The sequence below is a fragment of the Thermobia domestica genome, chromosome 7 (genome assembly GCF_964235325.1).
Source record: "Thermobia domestica chromosome 7, izTheDome1.hap1.1, whole genome shotgun sequence".
Taxonomy (NCBI): Eukaryota; Metazoa; Arthropoda; class Insecta; order Zygentoma; family Lepismatidae; genus Thermobia; species Thermobia domestica.
The window spans coordinates 88,094,310-88,120,061 of NC_137460.1; the positions used below are offsets into that span (position 1 = coordinate 88,094,310).

Sequence of the window (25,752 nt, forward strand, 5' to 3'; positions counted from 1 at the left end):
GAGGGCGCGAAAAGTTTTACCCATGTTGAGAGAGCATCAAAAAAAAAAAAATAGATAACATGCACCATACGAATTTTAAAAAATTTCTGACACGCCCCTAATGATCGTAAAATTATGGTTCATACGTCGTTTTTTTCAGAATGGAGTAGCCTTTCAGATGGTATCACCCGCATGTCTCTCGGACATCCCTAAGGAGGAAAAAAGTGAGGAAAATAGGGATTTTTGCTGAAAAAGTCCCTTTTCTCCCGGTTTGGAGCCCTCTGGCGTGGCCCTGGGTAAACATAGAGATTCAAAATTCAGTTTCAAAAATACTACGTAGTGTACTAAATGCTTGTGCCAAATACCAATCTCCTATCTTCAACACTAAGGACGGGAAAAATATTTTCCTGTTCTGCGAATATTCCCAGAATACCCTATATAAATTTCAAAAATTTCTTGCCACGTCCCTAATTATCGTACGATCACGATTCATACACCATTCTCTTCAGAATAGAGCAGGCTTTCAGATTGTATTACCCTCATGTCCCTCGCGCGTCCCTAAGGAGGAAAAGATTGAGTAAATAGGGATTTTTGCTGAAAAGTCACTTTTTTCCCGTTTTGGGGCCCTCTGGTGCGGCCCAGGTTAACATAGAGATCTGGAAATCACTTTAAAAATATTACTTATGGTGCTAATTACTTGTGCCAAATACCAATCTCCTATCTTCAATACTATGGCGGGAAAAATATTTTCCTCTTCTCCGAATATTTCTGAAATTTCCCAAGAATACTATACAAACTTCAAACATTTCCTGACACGTTCCTAATTATCGTAGGATAATGATTCATACGTCGTTCTCTTCAGAATCGAGTAGGCTTTTAGAAAGTACCACTCAAATGTCCCTATCATGTAGCCGAGCGGAGCAAGAATCACGAAGTGGGTTTTTTGGTAAAAAAAATATCCCTTTTTTTTACCCTTTTGTCCCTCCGAACCCCCCTTGTATGTTGACGAAGAGATCCGAAAAAATTCTGATGAAACTAATTGGTCCACTGATTGTTTAGGGAAAATGTTAGGATTCTAAGATTAAAGAGAAGCTCGGCAAAAAATGTTGAAGTTAGACCTCAGTAAAAAAAAAAAAAAAAAAAAAAAAAAAAAAAAAAAAAAAAAAAAAAAAAAGGAATTTGTAAATTGATGACGTCATACCCCCCTATGTTCTGACGCTCGGAAGCGTATAGACCCTTCCAAGGCTTTCTTGAATGTCTCCTCTTTTGGAAAATAAAAAAAACGGAACTAAATAGCATTCTTAGTTCTCTTTTAATCGAATCTTTAAGACACCGCAATATCGGTCGAAAACGACCGAAAAAAACTTAAAAGGGATAATACGAATAATATACGAGAGTGAAACGTGATAACCCACGAATGTGTGTTCACCAAGATTTTACAAACACTTAAACTTTTACTAACATTTTTCGTTTTTTGGTTTAAACCAGCCAACCCTGCTTCTCGTACAATGGTTACTACATACCACAGTTATTTGTATAGAGTATGTTACGAATATCGTAAAATACTACAACTTAATCCCACAATTGAATTCGTACGATTATTTGAAAGTTCCTCAATTTCAAATGATACAATGTTGAAACTTCTTCTGAAATGACTTATTAACAAATATGTAAAGATCAGTACGACGTATTTTTATCAGGATTCCTTCGTGAGTGGGTCGGCAGACTTATCGCATTTGTGGCCAATTAGTCCCGGTTTCGAGTTCAAATGGAGGACAATTACTCTCGGATGTAGGCTGAAAACCGGTTTGAATTCCGCTTCAAGCTTATGTGACCCTTTCCAGCACAACCCGCTTGTTGCATACTAACACCAAAGCGAAGCAATCTTATTCCTGTCCATATGTGATATAAATATATAGAGCAAATTATTTAAAAAAAAAAGTTTAAAGCAAAAAAATCGTGTTTTTTTTTTTTAATAAAAAACATGGTTTTTGCCAACCCTGCCTGTGACACAGCATAAACCGTTGCTGACTATAAGATTAAAGCATACGTTACAAATTACAATTGAAGGTCGAGATACCAGGTAAGGTACGTTTGTGTTATATCCACATCTCATATAGACTCGGTGCTTAAAGCACTTTGCCTGCGCTTGTCAGCATATGCAGATACAAACGTTCTACGTCTTGCCGACGTTTGTATGCATGTGCATACACGAACCTTTAGCATGTGCTTGGTGTCGCTGACAATCTTGAATTATGATGTAGGTGTCGAAGCCTCACATAATTATCAGAAATGAAACTCACACTATTGTTTAGTCTACCTCCATAAAGGCCTTTGAATGTTTTTTTCTTGAAAAAGGAGCTTGGAAAGAAAGTTCTCTTTTGATAAATAATAAAAATAATGGGTGGCGAACATCTGTTCACGTATCTCAGAAACCTGTTTCCCGTAGTTCCCCGGTATGAGCAGAAAATAATACATGTATTCAGTTCTTTCAATACTTTATATCTAATGAGCGGATAAAAAAAATATAGTGACTGAGACTAATAGATATGCCGAATAACAAAAAAGGGAAAGGGAGCGAGAAGGTACTCTTAGAGCCTTTCTATTTGATCTGTGCCCCTTCTGGCGCTGCAGTCGATGTGTGCTTTCCCGTACCTCCCTCAAAAGAGGAGGAAGAAGTTGTTGCGACCAAGATTTTTCAATTGTTAGATGCGGAAGCGTTGCCAAAATGAATTATTTCACGGACTTCGCTGTCCTCTATCTTGTTAGGCATTCTAAGTAGCCTACGATCGTCACTCGTCAAGACCAAACGATTGAATGACAAATTGGCAACACAACTGAGGTCATACACTTCTTTTCCGTAAGCAAAGGGAGAATTTCCTCCGTCAGAGTGTGGCGGGGGTGGGGCCGAAGTATAGTTCGCATACTTTCCGAGGGCATAGATGAGATAGACAGGCTCTAGTACAACATCGGTGAAAATATCACGCTAAGTTTGCAACACTGCTGATTCTCTACACAAGGATACTAAAATGTTTACTGAAAATAATTTTATTCTTTTTCTATCAATCTGTCAAATTTCATTTCATTATCTTTCAAAATGTGTGGCCAAAACCCTTAAAACGGCCGTCACCAGGGATTGACAGATTTAAATACCCTCCTGGTTCAAACTGTTAAAAGGTCCCAGCGGGAGCTCATGTGGTTCGGATTCCGCGTTAATCAGGTCTCGCTTCGGTGCGAGCGGTCCCGGGTTCGATTCCCGGTGGGGGCACTCGGTCGAAAAAGTGTAAGAAGTTTTTTTTGGCTAGGCATCATGAATGAAGTTTTCCTGGGTTTTCCTCATTCACACCAGGCAAATGGCAGGGTGGTACCTAACTTATAGGTCCCAGCCCGCTTCCATTCCTTTCCCAATTCTTTCTTTCTTCCCTTTCCTTGGATAGTGCTCTTGCCGAGGGACGTCATCTCTCATACGTGACAGGTTAAATGGCCATACATCCCGAAAACCCACAAATCTAAATCCTATATCCACGTTAATCAGTAGGTCCCGTCTCATATAGTCTCGCTGCTGAAAGGGACGTTAAACTCAAAATCAACTAACACAACTCTGAGTGTTAAAAGGGACTGAATTTCCATGAACATGGTCAAGTAGTAATTCAGATCTCACTTAAGGTAGTAGGTTCCGTTTGATAAAGTCTTGGTGCTTAATAGAATATTAAAGTCCGATCAACCAACAAGTAAGATGAAGTAATCGTTTCCTTTTTATTTCTAAATTATGCCAATATTTGTATGGTCAGGAGAATATATACAGGTTGTTTCAAAATAACCCAGACAACGTTTGGGAGATGATTCCTGACCAGAAGTATAGACCATCCTTGGTGCACAAATGCTTCTTTCGTAGTTATAGGCTGCCGAAAACATGAAAAAATGAACTTTAAAGGTCATAGCTATATAGGTCACATTATATATATATATATATATATATATACTGCCGGTCAAAAGTTTCCGGACAGATCAAAAAACAGGGAAATATTAAGTTAGGCTTGTAATACGGTGCAATTTTGGACAAAATACTTGGTAGTTTAGGAACACAGTGATAGTTTTAACATCAGAATAACATAATAACGTTATCCAACAAAGAAAGTTGTCAAATTCATTAAATGTTCTTCTCGTCAAAGAAACTGCCGTTTGCCGCTTTCACTCGTTTCACCAATCGGGGCATGTGGCTTACAAGTTTTTGAAGATTTTCATCGGAATAATTATTCCAGGCGTTCTGCAGAATATCAAACACATCAGCAGCAGATGTTGGACAGTCTTTTCGTACACTTCTGGCAAGCTCTTCCTAGAGAATTCCGGCGGGGTTAGGATCTGGAGACTGGGGAGGCCATTCCATGATACGAATATCTCATTAGGCTTGTTTCTTCTTAAAATAATTAAAACAAAGTTTGGACGTGCCCTTGTGATCAGTATCTTGCAGAAAAGCTATTCTGCGACCAATCAGATCAAATTCTGAGGGAATAATATGGCTGCTTAAAACGGAATGATAGCCATTTTTGTCCAGATTTCCTTTTATTTTGTGAATCCAACCAACTCCAGAACTTGCGAAACACCTCGAAAGTATTACAGAAACTCCTCCATTTTTAATAATCGGGGTTACGCAGTCAGGACGCATCTTTTCTGTAACAGATCTTTGAACATAAAGTCGATGTTGTTGTCCAAAAACTTGAAATTTTGACTCATCACTCCATAATACGCGTTTCTACTGCTTTGTTGTTATTTTTTTGTTCTTCAGGGTCCATTGGAGCCTCTGTTATTTCCACTGTACCTGCGATGGTTTCTGCACATCAACTCTTACCCAGAGTGTAGTTACACTCAAATGTCGATTCACAGTAATAACTGAAATGTTTGTAGGGTGACTACGATTAAATTCTGATTGGAGTTCCGCTGCAGTAAGTTGCAAATTTCTTTTGCCAAACAATACAATAATACGATTTTTCGTACGTGACGTAATACGAGATATTCCAGTTTGATTTTTGTTCGCGTTCTTTCGTCTTCGCTGAAAACGCTTGATCGAATCACCAAAAATAGATGGAGTCTATTTCAGTTTGAAAGGTATTTGACGAATAGAAAAGCCCATATTATAAGGCGCAATGATACCTACGCGTACCTCTTCACTTAACATCTTACCTCTGTGCCTGATTTCTAACAATAACGGCAACAAACCCTCAGAAGAGGCAGAAACATCCACACAAACACTTCAAAACTTCACTGTACGGTATCTTGTAATATTGTTCACTAATAATGTACACTCCTGACATTATTTATGTCTGATAAGGTGTGTATGGTAAGGAATTATATTCCAGGGGTAATTATAAAAAGGAATTAACTGCTAACGTTTAACCGTACTTCGATCAAGCAAAGCTATTTCATGATCCTGATCACGTTATTTTAAATTAAAATAATCGCCGACTTTACAATAATTCAATAATCTTTCTTTTTAACTACATGTAAACATGTTACAAAAACGTCTATTATCCTCCTGAGACATTATAGAGACTTACACAAACAAAATATTTCGAATTGGTTGCTTTCCCTATCGAATATATATTGATTAGCTCATAAGAATGTAAGTTGAAGCGCCTGTCCGGAAACTTTTGACCGGCAGTGTATATATATATTAAAATGACCCTCAAAATAAGATGTATTTCAAGTTTTGCCAGTTAATGCTTGTTTTTGTTGCAGGTACTTCAATAATGCTCCTTGTGTGTAAGGAGAGGTGATCACTTGTGAAAAAATGGGGAAGTGTAAGAGTTGAAGACAGGCAGCGAACTCATAGAAATAAAGTTACAAAGCTTTAAATATTTCTATGCAAAATGGCAGCAGCTAGTCCCAAGCCGCAGGATACTATGGATATCGAAGACGAGAAGAAAAACGATGCTAGCGAGAAAGACAGTGGCAAACTGTTACCTTTATCAGAAGTTGCAGACGGTGCAGGGGATGGGGCGAAGGATTCTGTAAATCACAATACTAAAGAGACAAAAGATTGTGATGGTGTACGAAGCAAACGACAAATGAAAAAAGATGATAGTGGTATTTCGGTGGAAAAATCTGAAAATAGTTCAGATGATGACAGCTTTAAGAAACAAAAGACTCAGGAGAAAGATGAAAAAGTGGAAGATAAGTTGAAAGAAAAGGCACCTGATTCTAATGCAACATCTAGTGAGAGTTTTCCAAAGTTACAACCAAAAGCCAAAAAGAGAAACTACCGGAAAAAGTCCGTAGAAGCTGGTAATGCTAGCTCAGAAGATGAAAATAAAGATGAATCGTCATCGAAATCTCAGCAAGCATCTGGAACAGGTAAGTAATGTAGCTATAGAAATCATAGATTTTTTTTTTTTTTTTTTTTACTTCACTCCCTAATGTTTGTTTTATAAAGTACTGTATATCGGAAACAGGAAGCGCATAATATGTTTAGTATATTATTAACTGATAATTGTTTCCACACTATAAAAGATTGGCCTACCAGCTGTGCAGCGGCTTGCGCGCGCCTTTAATGCAATGTGTCCCGTTTTGATTCCCTTTCGGATGAAGGGAGGCTTGAAATTCGAACGTATTGCGGTGGTTCGGATTACACCTTAAGCTGTAGGTTGACGCCTCTTACAGCCTCGAAGCTGAAGGGGGACTTTTTTAAGGTTCCAATCAACTATTAAAGGTTTTCAAAAACAAGTATTTCTTCATTTGTGTTGTGAGTATTACATCACATTTTTTCCAGTTGAATTTTTGAAAATGAGAAAAAGAAGTGGCAAGCGTGCAAGTATAATTGCAGGCCATTACTAGACAATACGGGTCCTTCCTTGTCTCTGTATTTTCACTATTAATAATTAATCAAATTACCTTATTAGAGCCTGCTGTTGCGGTAATTCAATCATAGGTTTGCAGTTTTAGTTAAACTATTCAAAAGAAGTTACTTAATGTCAACACCACAAAACCATTCCTTCCATCTAGTAGATCAAAGACCCTGACCTCTTGCTGGTACATTAGGCGCCTTAATTACAACCAAGAGTGCTTTAAACCTGGATCTCCAGGATTTTTACTCTAAATCCTAAATCAGTTTAGATTAGTCATGTCACACTCGGTATATCAGGTGAGTGAAATAATCTTTATTGTACATTACTGCATCTGACACTGTTGCTTAGAAATTTTACTGGACAGACTGTACGTGTTACTTTACGTACTTCATACATGCACGGTACACACTTCAAGACCAACACCCATAGATACTACTGCAACAGGTGTTCAAATAGGTTTCCTTTCTGCTAGTAGCATATGCAGATACGGGGTCGTACCTACCACTGCACGCCGTAGTTGTTTCTCTTCACACGTGTCTGATCATTAGCTTCAGATTCTGGGGCAGGTTCGGTATACGAATGACAGATACTCCCACAAGTAAAATACTAGTAGCGTTAGGTCAGATGACCTGATTGGCCAGGACCCCTACAAACAATTCATTGACCAAGGGGCACCTCGTTTAACCATTATCGTACCATACAGCCGTAATGTGACGATGCATGTTATCCAGATACGGCTGCAATGTGGTCTCCAGATGATGTAGGTATTGGTCTCATGTTAACCTGTCAGGCGGGAAAACGATGCCGTGTATCCCACACCACACATTTACTTTAGGATCGGCTTGATGGTAAGCTTCCACAACGATGTGGATAGGCCAGTACACAACGTTATGTCTGTTGACTGTACTGTTGAGATGGAAAGTAGCCTCATCGCTAGAGGCACGAGTTTTTCGCAATGCGCGATAAAACTAAATGCGTCAGAATTAAGTAATTTTCAGTTTCTTGACGTTTTATGATATTCTGTGTGTATTTCCAATGGTTTCCGTTGCGCGATATAACGCGAAATTTTAAAAATACGTTTTCGTTACTTTAAAAACGCTAGTTTTCCGCTGACAGAACGGTAGAACGTGGCATGAACTGTGCATTTTGGGTGAGGACATGACTATAGGAAACATGCTGCCCGTTAGCTATCACCATCGCAGCTGGATGGGGAGTTCCGACGTGATGACTGTTTGAAGTTTGTTGTAAATGCTTCCAACAAGCAATGTCAGCTGTGAGGTTTTTTTTAAGTATGGACGTATGATTAGTGTCAAACGTGCAACAATTAAGGAGGAAAATGTGGAAACATGTAACATGCTTATGTTTGATGCTTATATGTAACTTACGCCTATGTGTTTTCAGCAAAACGTTCCTACCCATAGTAAGTTTAGTTACTTATTTTCCTCAGTTTGATTTTAAAAAAATAATAATAATTTTCTATGAATGAAATTGACATTGTCAAGTAAAATAATCAGTGTATTTTGGTTTTAGGTCATTAATGATTTACTTTTATAGTGATCTATGAATAAAAGGAACGATTGTAAAAATGTCAGGGAATTCTTTTCCACAAAAGCTACAAAATGCGAGACTTTATTTGGAAATGCGACAAAACGCAAAATATGGAAAATGAAACTCGAAATTTTCAAATTCTTACTGCGAAAAACTCGTGCCCCTACTCATCGCTGAATAGAATGTCAGCCTGTACATTAGGATGTTGCTTTCGTGTCTACTGGAACCACACAGAACTCTGTTCTTCTGTCTGTGTCATCCCCAGATAACTCTTGTAGCAAATGTATCTGGTAAGGATGATGTTCACGTGACAAACAAGAAGCACCATTTCAGCTTTTTCCCGCATTGAGCATTTTCACTTCCTGAGAACACACGCGTCACAAAGGAAGCCGATAGGAGAGAACTACATTAAATTGTTCTACAGAGGCAGCAGTAGACACTGCACGGACAGATAGCCGCGTTCCACAGCTACACAAGTCGTAGTAATACGCAGTTTGCCCACTACTGCACTCAAGTGATAACAATCAAAGTCAATAAGACACATAACCTTTGTATACATTGCAACCTTTCCAACTTCTTTCAGTTGTCTCGCAGATTACCATTTAATCGGATTTACCTACATACTCTTCTTGAGTTTGAAAGTAAAATGACTACGATCCACTGCTCTGACAGTACATTTCCATTACCTTTAGGAATGTTAAATGTTTTGAAACAGAATAATGATCAGTGTTGGAGGTGAATGTGTCCCTGCATGAAGGGATGTGGATGAGAGGTCCATATTTTTCTTTGCCTCGGCCATATTGGAAGTGGATGGTCAACACGACCTTAAGGCTTCCTTCCCTTCTCAGGAACGCACATTATCTCAAGGCCTAATGAATCCTAGAGTTTCTAGGTGCGGATACGACGGAAAATTTATTAGGTTCTGATCAGCCCGGAGATCGAACTCGGGTCCTCCGCGTTGCAGCCAGGTGCTCTATTGCCTTGGTCATCGTGGCCAATGCTATTTTCTTGAGCATGTTACAATAGTAAAAGTATGGCAAGATAATAGTTTGAGTTTGTATCGGATACAAACTCAGGCAGTTCCTACAGAAATTGTTAACAAAATGACTTTATTGACACTTGATACGGAGTGGAGTGTCGACGACTACATGTTTCGATCACCGTTCTTAAGATAGCGAAGGTGTGACAGACAGGGAAGATATGATAGACAGACAGACAGGACAAAAGAACAAGGGGGATTTTTTTACGATTCAAAGATAATTGCTGACAATCGTAGTTCGGTTTCAGTACATTATTTCTTCTTTGATGGCATTCCAGTGCCAGATAGTAATACTCGTAGTAAATGTACGAGTCTTTTAATGTTAGTTACCCTACGGTATAATTTTTGCTTACTTTCCATTCAATTATTATGTGAATTAGTACTAATATGGTAAGACTATGACCGGCAACGCTGCTTTTTCAATTACCATTGGAGCGACTACAAGTGTAGAGCCGAAACTGGTACTCCGATTTGGAAAATTCTAACAGTTTAAATTGAAAACGTATTTCCAGAAACTTTGCTCTCGTTGCTAATTTTTATCTGCACTCATAACAAACTTGGTCAAGGGACTTTCATTACACCCTGTATAATGGAAGCCATAAGATATCATTAAAACAGCACTATGTGTTCATGTAATAATAATAATAATAACCCTCCGGCGAAAATGAGGATCCTCATTGAAAATTTCGGCATTAATAATTAGTTAAATGAGTTCCTGATTTTAAGTAAATACTGAAAGGTGTAGAGTAATAATGCCAGGTTACCATTTCTGGATTATAAACCGGTTAATTAATGTTAGGAATGCATTTGTAATCAATTAATATACGTAGTTTAATGCATATAATTTAGGGAAACAAGTATGGATATTATTTTTATTGCATCTAAATTAATTACAGGTAATCCTCAGGGAAGTAGCAGTCCAGATTCAGGGAATCAGGAGATTAGCTCCGGAGGCGATACCCTGGATGTGGAAATGGAAGAGTCGCAAGAAGCAAAGGAACTATCTTTCACATCTGAAGACTGTGATAAAGTTTTCCGTAAACGATCCCATGAACCCGACGGTGAAAGTGAGAATGATTCCGACGTGGAAACGGGCAGAGGAAAAGTGAAATCTTCTGAAAGCGAAGAAGAGGCTGAGGACGAAGACGAAGTGACTCCGAGTGTTCTGCAGAAAGAAAAACCTAAACATAAGTGGTTTATCGTCCAAGAAGTTATCAACAGGTAAGTTGATTGATAACCCATAGGTAAAGTACAATCAAATGTAATAACAGTAGGATGGCGACAAACTGGGAGTATTTAGGGAATTTCAAAAAACGAGATTGTAACCAGTTCTTGGCTCTAAGTTACTTTTTACCATAACTGTACAAGACATTTTAGTAAACATTTTTTCCTTAGTATAATTTTTCTTTACTACGAAAGACTAAAAATAAATGAGCATTAAAAAGATTATTTTTCTTTTTGCTAACTGCTGGTTCTTGTTTGGAAACGATGCAGTTGTTTCGCCGATTTACTGTCACTTGATAAAAAACAATAACGTTATTTTAGTAGTATGAAGCGTGTGTTAGAGAAAGCCAGACAACCAATCGCTTCTTCAGAATTGTCAAATGTTTTATTTATGAAGTACTTTCTTTCGTACACGAACATATGGACCTGCAGTAATTTTATTCCATTTTACATTAAAGTTGGTTGGAAATGTTGATTTCGGACTGTACGAATACGCTGTTCTGTGTTATCCCTAGAAACACTAAATAATTATAATTACTTATACTGATGTTGCAGGACTGTATAAGTAATTAGGTTTATTTCGGAATTGCTTATGAATTTAGCAAAACTGCTGATAAAGTTGCACATTATCATCGTATGCATTGTGTCAATACTAAGTGGGTAGCCGGACTAATTTCATCAGGCTCTTGATCTTTAAATATAGGATACGCCTATAGATACCAAAGCTGCTTTGTGCTTATAATGCATTATTTATTGTTATACAATTATAGCTACATATTTGACAATTTTCCATCAAATAGTTATATATCTGTAATAATGTATTAATGGCTATACGTCTCATAAGTTTTTAAACAAATATTGTTTATTCTTGTTTTAAAATTATTCTGGCGTTAAAAATGATTCAGGAATATACGAACAATATTATGGTACATGAGTTCAAATAGAATTCCATTTTCTATCTCTTGAATCATTCTTTAACCCAAATTTTTGTATGCTTTTTCGATGCCAGTGAAATATTCAAAATATTAGAAGACAAGACGTGTAAAAATATTTTGTAACTGAAATGCAGCTCTTGAAAGAGGGCACAAAATCTTCTGGAGATCCAAGATTGTGCCACACATGGGGACATCTCTGCTAGCACCTCTCCAAAATGCATAACAAAAGACTGGATTCCTTTACTTAGCAACTCACAGTGAAATTAAAGGAAAGAAGGAACATTTAGAATGTATTATTCAAATTAAAGTAACATACATTTGTTCCCAGTATACTATGGAAAAAATCGTAAATGACTTCCGTCATGTTCGAATTTTGCTGTTCTTTATCTTGTTTTTGCTAAAAATCCTTGAGTTTTGGAACAATGGAAGCAAACCGGTTCTTTCTTGCTGACTATGATTACATGTTACATTAAACGAACTAAAATGTTTCGAGTTATTGATCGTTTCCCAGATGTTACGCGGGTTTCAAATATTTTCGCATGTCTGTGCTAACTTACACATAAATTTCGTGGCGTAGTCGGTAGCGTTTACTTGTGGCGCTTGGACTGCAGTCATAACTGAAACAGTTATTATTTGTGAAAAACGAATGAAATTATAAAGAATTTTCGGGAAATTTCAAGAAAACTCACTCCCAAAAGTAAATTAACGTTGTGGGTATTTTCATAAGTGATTTAAGCAATGTGATGGTCATTAATGAAATATATGTACGACATTCGAACAGAATCACCTGAGTCGTTCTTTGAGAAAGTCATCCGGAAAAATAACATTACATTAGAGCGTTATATATCACATGATAGGTATACAGCGTATTGCAAGATAACTTAAATCTTCTGGAAAGTGAGTCCTATCATTGAGACAAGAAAAAAAGCTCTCTTGAAGTTTCGGCAATCGCACATAGTTTCGGACCTACAATGTCCGAAAGCGTGGAAAAATGACTTCCGGACGCCAATGTTGTGAAATCTATCCAATGTACAGAGCGCGGGTAAAAGCTGAACATAAGACGTCATGCTTGCTCTATTGAAATATGCATGTGGCAGAATACTCAATGCACCGCAAGGGATTCCCCAAACGAACATAGGGATTCCCTGATCTAATGAAAGTTTGGTTTAAGAGGACATGAATGGATAGGGTTTCCAACTGGTAACAATAATGCTGTATATTACAGAAGTTGTTCAGCCTACGTTTGGACGATTTCGTTCCTTCCCCTCCCGGGCAGAATGCACTCATCCGACCTGGCTCGTGGCGTCTTGCAGTGTTGTGCAGTGGCTTCCTGGGAACGGAGTTGCTTTTCCGCGCGGGCGACAATAACGCACTAAACAGGATCATTGTTGTGAGTGTTGTGTTAAATTTGTTTCCAAGTGTGGGTTTCCGCTCTGTGACCAAAATGCCGCCCAAACTAAGCCGGATTTGGGAAGGCTATATTGCGGCTCTTTATGACGCCCACTTTAGTGTTTCTGTCATTAGAAAACAGTGCAAGAAGAATGGTTGCAACATCAGTTTAAGTAGAATTTAAAATGTTATTAAAAAGTACAAGCGAATTTCTTTTCAAAAAACTTTCTCTAAAACAACTCAGGCGATTTTATTCATATTTCTATTTTGCATATATTCTGTGAAAATATCCTCAAGGATTAGTTTATTCTTGGGGTGTTTTTTAACAATTTTGTTAAATCGTCGGCGGCAATTCAAAACCTGCTATGTGCATTTTGCAGGAGAAGCGAAAAACAGTATCCTGGTTAGCTTTTTGGCTTTATAAAAGTGATGTTATAAGTAATATTTGATGCTGCACGTAACTTGATACCTTTTCAAGTAACTTGAGAAGGTACCAGTTACGTGCAGCATCAAATATTACTTATAACATCACTTTTATAAAGCCAAAAAGCTAACCAGGATACTGTTTTTCGCTTCTCCTGCAAAATGCACATAGCAGGTTTTGAATTGCCGCCGACGAAATACTACTTTTAAGAATTTTGCTATATTATATACACATATTACATTCATAACCCAAACATATGGCATAAGACACTTTCTTATTGAGAAATCTACTTCCATGTGGAAAAATCTATGGATAATTTAGTTTTAGGGTGAGTTTTCTTTGGGCGAAATTTTCCGGAAACGCCTTATAATTTTGATCGTATTTTACAAGAAAATGTTTCATTAATAACTGTAGCGCAATGTGATTTAGTTTAAGGAATGGGAGCGAGTGCGGTGACCTGTACCTTTTATTAATATTTAAAAAAAAATAGCATTTGATGTTGTATTTACAATATATCAAAATAACTACAAATATGAAACACAGTAATGTATAAACGAAATCTTTGAGATTAATGTCCCACGATTATGGAGGGGGTTAAAGGAAACGGTTATGAAAGAAATGAATTGTTATGAAAGAATTTGTGGAATTAATGGAGAGAACTCGGACAAAACCACGCACACTGTATTTATTCATCACCATGGTAGAAATAAGACAAGTTAAGTCCATCAGCGAACGCGTTTTCGTCCTACTCGTGCATTGACGTTACCGTCGACACACGCTCGGGACAGGACGACAGGAGTAACGCTGTCGTCTGCTTGCTGTCGTATATTCTCTTTGGAATCCGATGTCAAATTACAGTTTTCTCCTCACTTTCAGATGTCTATTTGCTATTTCTAATTTAATGTCTATAGCGACTCAACTAGGCTAGTTGTCGCCCGGGGCAATAACTCGCCTTAACGTCCTTGACCAGCCAACGAAAACGCACCCCGACTACACCTGATAATAGCATCACAGTAATTCTCCTATTTCATTTTTCTTCAAGTGGTAAAGCTTGATTTCAAATTGCAGTGCATAATTTAATTTCTAGTATAAGTAAACACACCAAACTAATTAGTATTTGATTGCCAAATAATATGTGAGTAGCATGCTTGACACATTCTTATAATCTTGTAATAACTGCAAATCACAATATTTTTTGGAACTATATCGGGGTGCGCATATGTGTAGAATGAATCAACAGTCTGTTGCTTTAGAATAGAATATTTAATTATGACAAACAGTCAAACTGTTGTCTCGAGTACGAGTATTCTGCTTGGATATTTGCAAATCTCTTAAATCAATGTAAGTTAACTGAAAACACAAAAAGCTGGAACTAAAGTTTCACTTTGCGGGCTCCTTTGACTGCAGGGCCGTAACTTGTGAAGGGCAGGGGGCAAGTGCCCCCCAGGAAAGCACCCCGCCGTTCAAGGAGGGCCCACTTTAAGACAAAATGTTCTTACTGCATATATGATACGAACATGAAATTATAAATGAAGCATCAAATAGGTTCACTACATTACATAAACAAAATCACACAAAGGTAAATAAAACAAAAATTAGTCGTGGAACCATTTCAGTAAAAAAATATCTACTATTAGGGGCCCTAGAAACAATATTTATTCGTATGTGTTTGAGATTTGAAATATTGTTCTCTTAATTAATTTGTCAAGTATGGAACGAGCCATGGGCGTAACTAACGGCCCTGCAGACTTTGCCGTGCGGGAGAGCCCACAGGCTCTGAGGAACCCATAAAGAGTAAAAGAAAGATGGAAAAAGGGGGCCCAAGAATTAGAAAAACAACTTTTTCTAGGGGCCCAAATACGCTTATTAATACTCGCCCCTCCCCCCAAATCTAAGTTACGGCGCTGTTTGACTGCAAAAGTTTTTACAATGTTCTCAAAAGATAGCTTTGAAGCTAACTGATGCTCTATGGATATGATCCTAAGGTTGATGAGTCGTTGGAGTCCTGTTAAGTTTCTGAGGTAATTTTTCTTACGATTTTTAGTTTGCTGAAACTCCTTTCCTTGCCTTAAATATTTGCCCAGTTTTGCGTTCCCCCAATCCGGCGCCCTGGGCACAAGTCCCGTTTTCCCCCCTTTAGTTACGTCGCTGCATGTCTATTATATTACTGGAATTTTATTCCAGTATGGGAATATATTTTATTTTTTAAAAAAATGCAAATAGAAAAAAGTCTATTTAGACAAGTTTCCTCACCACCTTAGAGGAATTGTTCGTAGTGCTTTTTTTTAATCAGGTGCTTTTTAGTAGGTCTAGTTTCTGAATCCTCTTGCTTTGGAAATGAATAGAAGTTGACATTTTCTCCACCAACTTTTCTATTTCGTGTGTTCGTTGTACAGCGCATGAGGGCATTGTTAAAGTTTCCAAAGTCAATGTAAGAATTACAGATGAATTCTATTTATACAAGATGCACAGTACGAGATATACAACAATATTTACACGCAGAAAGTGTCATACACAACAGTGTATAACAAAACTAACCAAATCTTAAAAAAAAAAAAAAAAAAAAAAAAAAAAAAAAAAAAAAATCCCAAAACTGGCTTAGTTTGGGTGGCATTTTCGTCACAGCGGAAACCCACACTTGGAAACAAATTTAACACAACACTCACAACAATGGTCCTGTTTTGTGCGTTATTGTCGCCCGCGCGGAAAAACAACTCCGTTCCCAGGAAGCCACTGCACAACACAGCAGGACGCCACGAGCCAGGTCGGGTGAGTCCATTCTGCCCGGGAGGGGGAAGGAACGAAATCGGCCAAACGTAGGCTAAACAGCTTCTGTATTAGAAATTTCGGGGGAGGTCTAGACCTTCCTCCTGCGTACTTCCCTGGCCTCTACGTTACCAAGAAATGAGACAAACTGCCTATGTGCAATATTCATCCCAAGATTAATGCAATATAAAGACTATGAATTTTTACTAACTTTAGCAATGCAACGCAGGAGTTCAGCATCCCTTTTCTCCACAGGTGATACGTAAGACGTGGACCAACAGTGTAAATATCTATATCGCAAGTCTCAAGACAATATTTTCAGCTTTAATTTTATCATTCATTGTCATTAAGAGTTTATCAAACGACATGCTGCTTTGAGAAAATAATTAAATGTTTTCTTTGTCGTTATGTAAATGAATTAACATGGAAGCTCACGCTGCTGACGTTTCAACACGTGTGATGTGCTTGATCTAAAACAGCCGCACAAGTCGGTTGCGAGTGTGAACCAGCTCTTAATGTGAAGTATAAACGGTAAGCAACGAGCTGTCAATAAACGTGTTTTCGACGCAATTGCAAATGCAATGAATGGTTTCTTTCACCCGTGTTGGAGGAAGTAAGCTTTTCTCTGCTCGCTTTCTGGCATGAGAGTTTAGTTTACATTCGCGGTAGTATTCGTTGCTGGAAAATATAATTTTGTAATCCCAAAATGTGCGAACCTAATAGTTAATGTGAGACCTGGCTTCAATTCGTGATGGGAACTCACGTGATTCGGATCCCACGTTAAGCTGTAGGTCCACGTCTCACATAGCCTTGCTACTGAAATAGGCGCTAGGCTCAAATGAAATTCAAATCCTAATATTTAATACAAAGTAATTAAGACATTCTACAAGAAATCCCAAATGAATAACTCGCAGCATGCTGTCTATACACTTTATTACGTATATTAAGCGCGCGATCACGTTCCATTTCTTTTTACATTTTTTAGTTCTGAATTTTCATTTCTTATCTTACGAAAAACTGGCTGTGTGCGAAAAAAGGAAAAAGAAGTAGCGAATATAAGTTGCGATGGATCGAGGCGAGTTACTGTACGTAGGATTATATATAATCATCACAGTCGAATTGGATTTTATTTACGATAGCAAATGGAAAGACAACCGAGGAGCTGGAGAGTTAGTGTCTTAGTAACAGCTTTCTGATAAACTTACTGCGCGTTTGTGTAAGATCACTGCTGGTTTAGCATGGTTGTTGCCCAACTGTAGGGATTTTACAGGACATATCTCTCCAAAACTAAAGTATGTATAAAGGTTTGCTTGTTCACGAGATTCAGACCTAGTTATGGGCATACTCACAGAAAAATAAATATAACTATGTTTAATACTTAACTCCTCGTAGACCGCTGGACTGATTTTAATGATTTTGGGTACATGAGTTGACTCTGGCCTAACTTAGGTTTATATCAAATTTTCGGCATGGGGAAGGGGACGACATGTAAAAATAATCGAGAACGCCTGGCATTAATGTCCAGTCCATAGTTTTTGAGGTCGCTGAGCTGAATAGTGACACTCACGAGGCCGTGTAAGTCCAGATTTTTTCACCTTCGGCATGGGGGGAGGAGTGAATTGGGGGATGTGACATAAAAATAGTCGAAAACGCCGATATTAATGTCCTGTCCATGGTTGTCTGGGTTGCTGAGATGAATAGTGTCATTTTCAATGCAATTTAAGCCCAAGTTCAGGTAAATCAGTATCTTTCAAAAAAGAGGTGTTCTAAAGTGAGTGGGAGAGTTCAAACATGTATGCTAAACATAAATTATCTTACGAATTTTTATTATCGCACTTACATTGAAATGCGTATTTTAAGGAGGCAAGGAATTCAAATACGTTCCGTAAACCTATTCTCACCGTGCGAAGAATGGACACTAGCTGATATTATATAATTTTATGTTGCAGAGTTATGAATAATTACATTTGTATTGCATTATTATATATTCAGTATTAATATTTAAGTTAAAATTTTCCATAGGGCCTTTTCGGTGTAAAGTAGGGACATTTTAACTTGGTTTTAGGGATTTGTTTGCAGAATTATTGCAGAGGCAGGATCGAAAGTGTAGTGGTGTTGTAGTTAAGGTGTGCTGTGTTCGTTCCAGTATTTCTGTACCGATAAAAGGCATGTCAGGTTCCAAATATTCAACGAAGTCATCGATCAATCCTTCCTGGTTGTAGGCTAATTTTATATCATGGATCCGGGAAGTTCGTAGTAACAAAAATTTTTTCCTTGTTCCAACATTTTCCTTTTTCTTCTTCTTTCTTTCTTTCTTTCGTTGAGTAACATGGGACGACATTGGGTAACAAGTCACATGAAAGAAAAAAGAAATGTACAGGTGGCCGCTCAATCTCAGTATCAAGAAAGTTAGTGCTTTTGTGAATCGAGGAAAAAAGTTAGTATCTTCTGACTTGGTATCAACCTATTGTATCTTATCTGTGCAGAACTTAAAAGTTTCTGGTGATGTGTGCTCAAATGTGGATTCTGCACTACTTTCGAGCATGAAACAAAGTAATTTACATGAATTCGTAGTTAGAGAACATTACAAAAGCAGAGTTACTATGGTTTACCAAAATTGTAATGACGGTGCGCACTCCTGCTAAAGATGTCAAAGTATTCAAACTTTTGTTCCCAAACAGTGATATTGCAGCTTGAACGTGATAAAACAGCATATACTTTAGTTTATAGGTTATCACCATACTTTAGAAGTGAAATAATTCAGTTGCTGAAGAAGTATCATTACTATGCTGGCCGCTTTCATGAATGTTAATGAAGTGTCTCAAAAATAGCAAATAGACATGAATGTGCGATTCTGTAGTATTGTGAAAGGGGAAGTTTGCATGCGTTATTTGACATCGCAGTTTTTAGGACATTGTATAAATTCCGACCTTTTAATTACTCTCAAAGAGGCGCTTTTACCCTTGAACTAAAAAAAAAAAAAGATTATTCAAATTTCAAAGGCTGACCCCATTGTAAACTTTAAATTCGTGCATATCTTCAAATCAGATATCAAGACGTCACCAAATGACCCTGTAATACTTGATATAGGAAGCTGTGTGTTACATACTACGTGTGGAGCATTTAGGGCTGCAATTAAAATGAAATGAAATTTCTTAAGTTTTACGTCCCATGGTTATGCCGGCTAGGTTAAAGAAGACGGCGATGATGAGTAATAAATGAAGTGGTGGAATGAATAAAGTGTGAGGAAATGGGAGAACCCCGAGAAAACCCACGCACACGGTGATTGTCCACCATAAAGTTCACTTGCCGTGAGCTGGGATCGAACCAAGGACGTCAGCCACCAAAGGTGAACGCTCTACTACTGATCCACCACGGATCCAGGGCTGCAATTGAGGTAAGAACTGGAGAATCATTGAATATCTAAGCTCTGCATAACTTATTGATGTTCCAGCACGTGGTGACGAAAACACTCACTGTAGTGGCTTAAAAAAATTTCCATTGAAGTTTTGGTATGTACATTGGCTTGAAAATTGTTGTGTTGCTCAGCGAACCATTGGCCTTTATCCGTTTCTTCTATTATTATATTCAAGGTTTCAGGAAGGATAAAAAAGTTCCCAGCTTACAAATCGTATCGAACATTTTGGAAGAAGATAAAATGCCTATTCCTAAACTTACCCCCCCCCCCCCAAAAAAAAGAACTTTGCGTAATGGCCGATTTGTGAGCCTAAGCCTGCTCCAACGCCATCCGCTAGCGACCGGCTGAACTACGTCCACCCTAGCGGCGAGCACGTGGTTAGCACGCTGCGACGCCCTGTCCCTAACAAACGCATCAATAGCTTTCTAACCCTAATGGCCATCACGTCTTGTTTTTCACGTGACTCCCCAGTTCGCCCCACGACGCTGGGTACATTGTTTAAATCACTTGCTATAGAAGTAGAACTTTCTTTACTGAATTTCAGATTAACGCTCCTCTCACTCCGTTTCTTTACAACACTGTCGACTATGATTTAAAAAAAAAAAAAAAAGCAATAGTTTGTGGACATGGCAGAAGCGAACTTTGCACTTTGAAACCGTTGCTTTCCGTGTGAGTCAGATGAAAAAGAGAGATCGTTGAATACTTCGCATGCGTAAGACGTGTTGTCAACCACGATTATACAAACTTGTCAGTAGTAAGTCATTTATATGCCTGCTGTCGAAAGAACAAAACTAGTGTGCTCAGTTTCCCTATCGAAGTTCGTAGCTAGTGATGCCACTTGAGTCTTGAATAGGCAGTTCATTTCGTTCTTCTCAGCAAAGAGAGAGAAGGAAAAGTACTGCCTAACTATAAATATGCTATCGCATGGAATATGAACTAAGCTCAGTTTTCTACAATTATCATGTGACATTATCATTATAATTTTCCTATGATCAAAATATTTTATCTTCCTTAGTCATAGTTCTAATTAACTAAAGTACAAGGGAATTTGAAATTTACTAAAATAAAAGAGTAACAGAATGCATCACGTATCTGAACTTGACGACATAAAAAATAATTTAAAAAATAAAGTATTCATACAAATATATCCCAGACATTCACACATAACAAAATAGGTACACGCGAAATTTTAAATTAGCTTTACAAAAAACAGATTCATTTTTGTATTCACTACCAACACAACGTTAAGTGATACTGAAGGGAAACGTTCTTTCGCCCTTTTAATTTTTTACTTTTTTTTTTTAACATATGGTACATTTTGGCAACTCCTTCTCAGTAATTATTGAGTAAATGATGTAAGAATGAAAGGAATGTGAATAGGAGAGAAACGGAAGAACTTTTGAGAAAACCAACCACTTTTTTTTTTTTTTTTTTCGCACCCATGGTTTGAACGCAGGAACTCTGGCCCTAGAAGTGTACGCCCTACCAGCTATTCCACCGAATTCATGCTTAAGTTAGTATCAATATTTCAATCCCGCAACCTGAAATATGATCGATCGCTTGGGTTAGTTTCCTTCATTCAGTGTAATACGTGATAATGAACTGTCAGTTAGAGTGAACTAAGAACCTGTTTACTTCCGTATTTCCAAAACACAAGGATTTTGGCGGAAATAATAGAGAATAGCAGTTTTATGAACATAACGTATATTTTATACGGGCACGGTTCTGAACATGGAATCTGGGGTCACCCTATATATGTTCAGAAAGTACGCGTTATGTGATGGAAGAATCCGCTTACAAAAGTTCCGTCGGGAATGTTGGTTGGTCCTGCCATGCTTGCATTCAACGAGGATCCCAAAGTCAAGCCTGTGTCTCGTCCTGATTAGCTTGTTACTGATCAAAAAGGATTCGGTGTCCGCGTCACATCGAAACTTCCGAAAGTTTCAGGTGTCATTCAACGGAAACACTTCTGGCATGATGACCAAGGCATATTTTAAAGACTAGCTGGACGCTTTGGTGGCAGAGACTGGATTGAATGTTTTCCTCATGAGAGAAGTGTACGATTCATGTTGGATCCACAGTTCTATGAAATTTATGAGGGGGGTGGATGTTGAAACTATCACCGAAGGGATGACAGCAAAATTCAGCCCTTTGACTTTTTCTTCATCCTTCAAGTTAAGTACATCTCGAAGAGGATCCACAAGTATATTCGGGACCATGGATTAAGTAAGAAACTCGACATGACCAGTCGTTTCTTCGCCGCCCACATGATTGACTTGGTACGCAATCAGTTGCATTCACCAAGATTCAGAAACATGATCACGTACGCGTTCGGAAAGATTGGTTATATCGACTTACCGGATGGATTCATTTTCCAGACAATGAAAGACGTGCTTCAGTTCTGGAAAATATGTGAGAATATGATGTGTCACAAATAACGTGACGAGCATTGTATGCAGGAAACATTCATCATGAGCAGCTGGTGTCTTCAACCCCGCTGCCTGTATCATTTCCTGTGCAACAATGGTCAACTTGGAGCAAACATGGAGCACATCCTGGAGCCTGATTATCATGACGTGCAATGAATGACTTGTGACGTGTGTTACGTGGCCCTCATACTATACACCAAGGACACGCCCTGGCAAAAACCATACAGCCATGGTATTTTCCCTCTCATAACCTGAGGCGTGTCGTGCCGAGAGGGCTTAATCCCCTTTAAGAGTACCCAATCGGGTCGGGGTTGTGGGCTCAGTTAGGCCCGACGGAACTTTTGCAATCAGATTCTTCTATCACGTGACGCCTACTTTCTGAACATATATAGGTTGACCCCAGATCCCATGTTCAGAACAGTGTACATCCCGTGTTAGTTACGATTTTTTTCCTACAGGTATCAAGATGTTAACATCAAAACAAAGTACGCACATCATTAAACTTCGTTACTTCCACGTGTACTGGAAACAAATTATTATTTTAAGATAATTTGAATCGAAAATTCTGACTGTCCTTATTTCTTCCATTTCACTACGAATTACTTAAGCAAATCAAGTCCTTGTTACATATTTTTAGAGAGGGGTTCTACAGAGGTGACCTCTTTGGGACACACTCTCCAATCCTTAAGTTTTTGTGCCCCTCTCTCAAAAAGCCACATTCCAGTTGCATTTTTCCCCACGTCTTGTCTGAAAGAATGTTTTATAAGACTTTGAACATTTCGTATTGACATTGAAAAAGCAGAAAAATTTAGCTCAAAGAACGATTAAAGGGATAGAAAATGAAATTTCGTTTGAAGTCAAGTACCACAAATATTGTTCGCAAATTTCTGCATAATTTTTAATGTCAGAATAATTTCAAAACTAGAATAAACAATATTTGTTTATAAAAAATTATTAGACGCATTGCCATTAATACATCATTACAAATATATAACTGTTGATAGAAAATGATTAAATAATTGCCTATAAATGTATAAAAACATTGCTTTGTAAGCACTTTGGTTTCTATAGACAATTTCCACATTTAAAAATCAAGAATCCGGTGAAATCTGTCGAGCTGCCCACTTAGTACCTAGGTATTAACTCAATGCATATGCTGATGGTCAAATTCATCAGCTATTTTCGTAACAAATTAAACCTCTTTGCGAATTAAATTGTATTACAACGAAAACATAGAAGCTCAGATACGAGTAACCGTATTCCAAAATCCTCTCACTTATGTGATAAGCTGCTCTTACTTAATACAGTACAGGAAACACCGATAAAGTCGGTTGTAGTGGAAACGAAAATGAAAAAGATTGGAATTATCCGTTCGTCAAAAATAAATTTCACAATAGATCGTTGGTCCAACTGTATGAGCGAAAGCAAAAGGGAATGCGCGTAACTACAGAATATAAGTTTGTTATTCATAATTAGTGGAAGACACAGAGAAGTTTCTAAGTTTGAAATTGTCAATTAAAAAAAAAAAAAATCAACCACATCTGAAATCATCTTAAAATTTTATTTCAAATATCTTTGAAATCTCATTCTTAGCAAATTGAGTTTGGCGGTCTTCTCAAATTCTCTGACTTTCGTCGCCACTCTGGAGTTCGTATGTAACCACGATTTTGTGAAGAATGGGACCTACTATTAGGCTGGCCGTATATTGATCAGCGTACAGGATAGCCAAGGTGAGGTTCAGTACTGTGAACAATACAACAAACCTCGTACTGCATATTCTCTCGAGCATGTGCTAGATGAAGGACTCTCCAGCGTTGTGCACACTGTCAGTATACTCAGGACTCACTTTCCTCATTCTTTCCAATTTCTCTTTGCCTCGACTTGGTTGACTTTTCTTTGGTCAATATGTGACCGCTCTTAACGTGAACTCCGAACCACGACTGCAACTTCAATCCGGTGTAGTTGGCGGTTGCACAGACCTGATGCAAGATCAACATATACATTATTGGCCGTTCCCCACCATACTATTGCCTCCCAAGAGGGCTGGACTACAAGACCACGATAACTTTGGAGTGGTGTGCTATAGTAATTGTCCTTTTCAGGCCCGTATTTTATTTAAAGTAAGGAATGAAGCTGATGTTGATTTCAGATAGCTCGACAAACTTAGTTTTGAAGGAAATTTAACTTAATTTCTTACTTACGGTTAATTAATCTATTGTATGCACATTATTTAGTATGCTTAATAACAATGCGAAACTCGAGATAGTTTTCATTTTATTATTTTATTCTTAATGCCGATAGTGGCATTGGAGCTCTATATATTAAATCAACGGAATTTTCCTCTTTCGAACGCTGTTGCATTGTATCTCCGAGATATAATAGGATGGTATCAAATAATTATAACAGAAACTGAGTATTCACGTGAGCATACAAGTAGCAATCCGAACGCTAACGTTGTACGACATGTTTTCTCCATCTTCAGTGTGTATAACTTAATATAAATTACGTTACTTGCTTTGTTCATTTTTGATCAGTTTTCTTCATTGTAGGAGTAATGTGTATGATTCTTGAAGTCTCCTTATTAATTTTTTTTTGTTAATAACCTGTGCTCTTTTCTAATTAGCTTTATCCAGACATTAAGAGAAGAAACTACTGTGTTAGATTACATAACATGTATGGTAATGTTTTGCAATATATATATATATATAGATATATATATATATATATATATATATATATATATATATATATATATATATAATCCTATTTGTACGCTGTCGTACGTTAGTTACCAAGCCCTGGTTTATAAACTTTATAAAATGAACACTTTCTCCACCTATTTCAGTAATATTTTTGTTTTCTCTTGACAGGCAAAAAGGAGTTAGTAGTAAGTTTCAAGGTCCGGAGTTGTTTCAACGCCGTTGCTATGGTTCCTTGCATTCCGTGCAACGACTGGAGCTAATGTACAAACTCGAAGCGCACCATGGCTGTGTGAATACTCTCCATTTCAATTCCACTGGGAGCAGGTTGGCCAGTGGTTCAGACGACTTAAGTGTCGTTATTTGGGATTGGGCTCTCGGAAAGATGCTCGTTACGTACGACAGTGGCCATAGGAGTAATGTGTTCCAGGTAAGATTCTATTATTAACAAATAAAAATGTAGTAATTCATACGTCAGTTCCTCTTTTGTAAACTACTAGCTAATCAAAGTTTACTGAAATTAATGCGGAGAACTGAATAAAGTTTCTTTTCTGAATAGAAATAATTAAAATAATACAAACACGGTACACGTGAAACATTAGATATCATGCAAGTTTTGGAGAAGAGAAAATAAATAAATAAAATTGAAGAGACTGTTCGAAGTATCTAGTTATTGTAAATTGTATACAGAGTAAAACCTGTATGTAACGAACCTATTCTCAGGTGAAATCTACTGAGAAAATGAAAGAAATACGTGCAATTTACAATGTAGAGGCTCATGGGTGTTTTTGCTGGGAAGCTAGGGCAGTTAAATTTTCATGAAGAAATAAGAATTATGTTCCATCTTCCTTTCTCATTATAACATACCGGTATTTAAGTTACAACTGCATTGTGAAGAAAAATGTAAAAATTTCAAGAATGAAAGAAAATATGTAATTCGATAGGAAAAAAAAAATCGGTTCATTAACTTGTTTTAGACCAAGGGCCAAGGGGGTGATAACTCTTCCCACCCCAGGGAACTATAACTACCCTGGGTTTGCCACTATATTAGAAATGTTCC

The 25,752-nt window shown here is 37.7% G+C and overlaps 1 protein-coding gene across 4 annotated transcripts in view; it reads left to right on the top strand.

Annotated features, from left to right (window-relative positions):
* Positions 1-25,752, top strand: part of LOC145690274 (DDB1- and CUL4-associated factor 8) — a 56,943-nt gene that overhangs the window by 6,673 nt on the left and 24,518 nt on the right. For all 4 annotated transcript variants that reach the window (XM_081765021.1, XM_081765024.1, XM_081765022.1 and 1 more), the window contains exons 2-4: positions 5,716-6,330; positions 10,305-10,629; positions 24,864-25,122. In XM_081765021.1, the coding sequence (XP_081621147.1) occupies positions 5,847-6,330; positions 10,305-10,629; positions 24,864-25,122 (1,068 nt within the window). In that variant the 5' untranslated portion in view covers positions 5,716-5,846. The remainder of the gene's footprint in view (positions 1-5,715; positions 6,331-10,304; positions 10,630-24,863; positions 25,123-25,752) is intronic.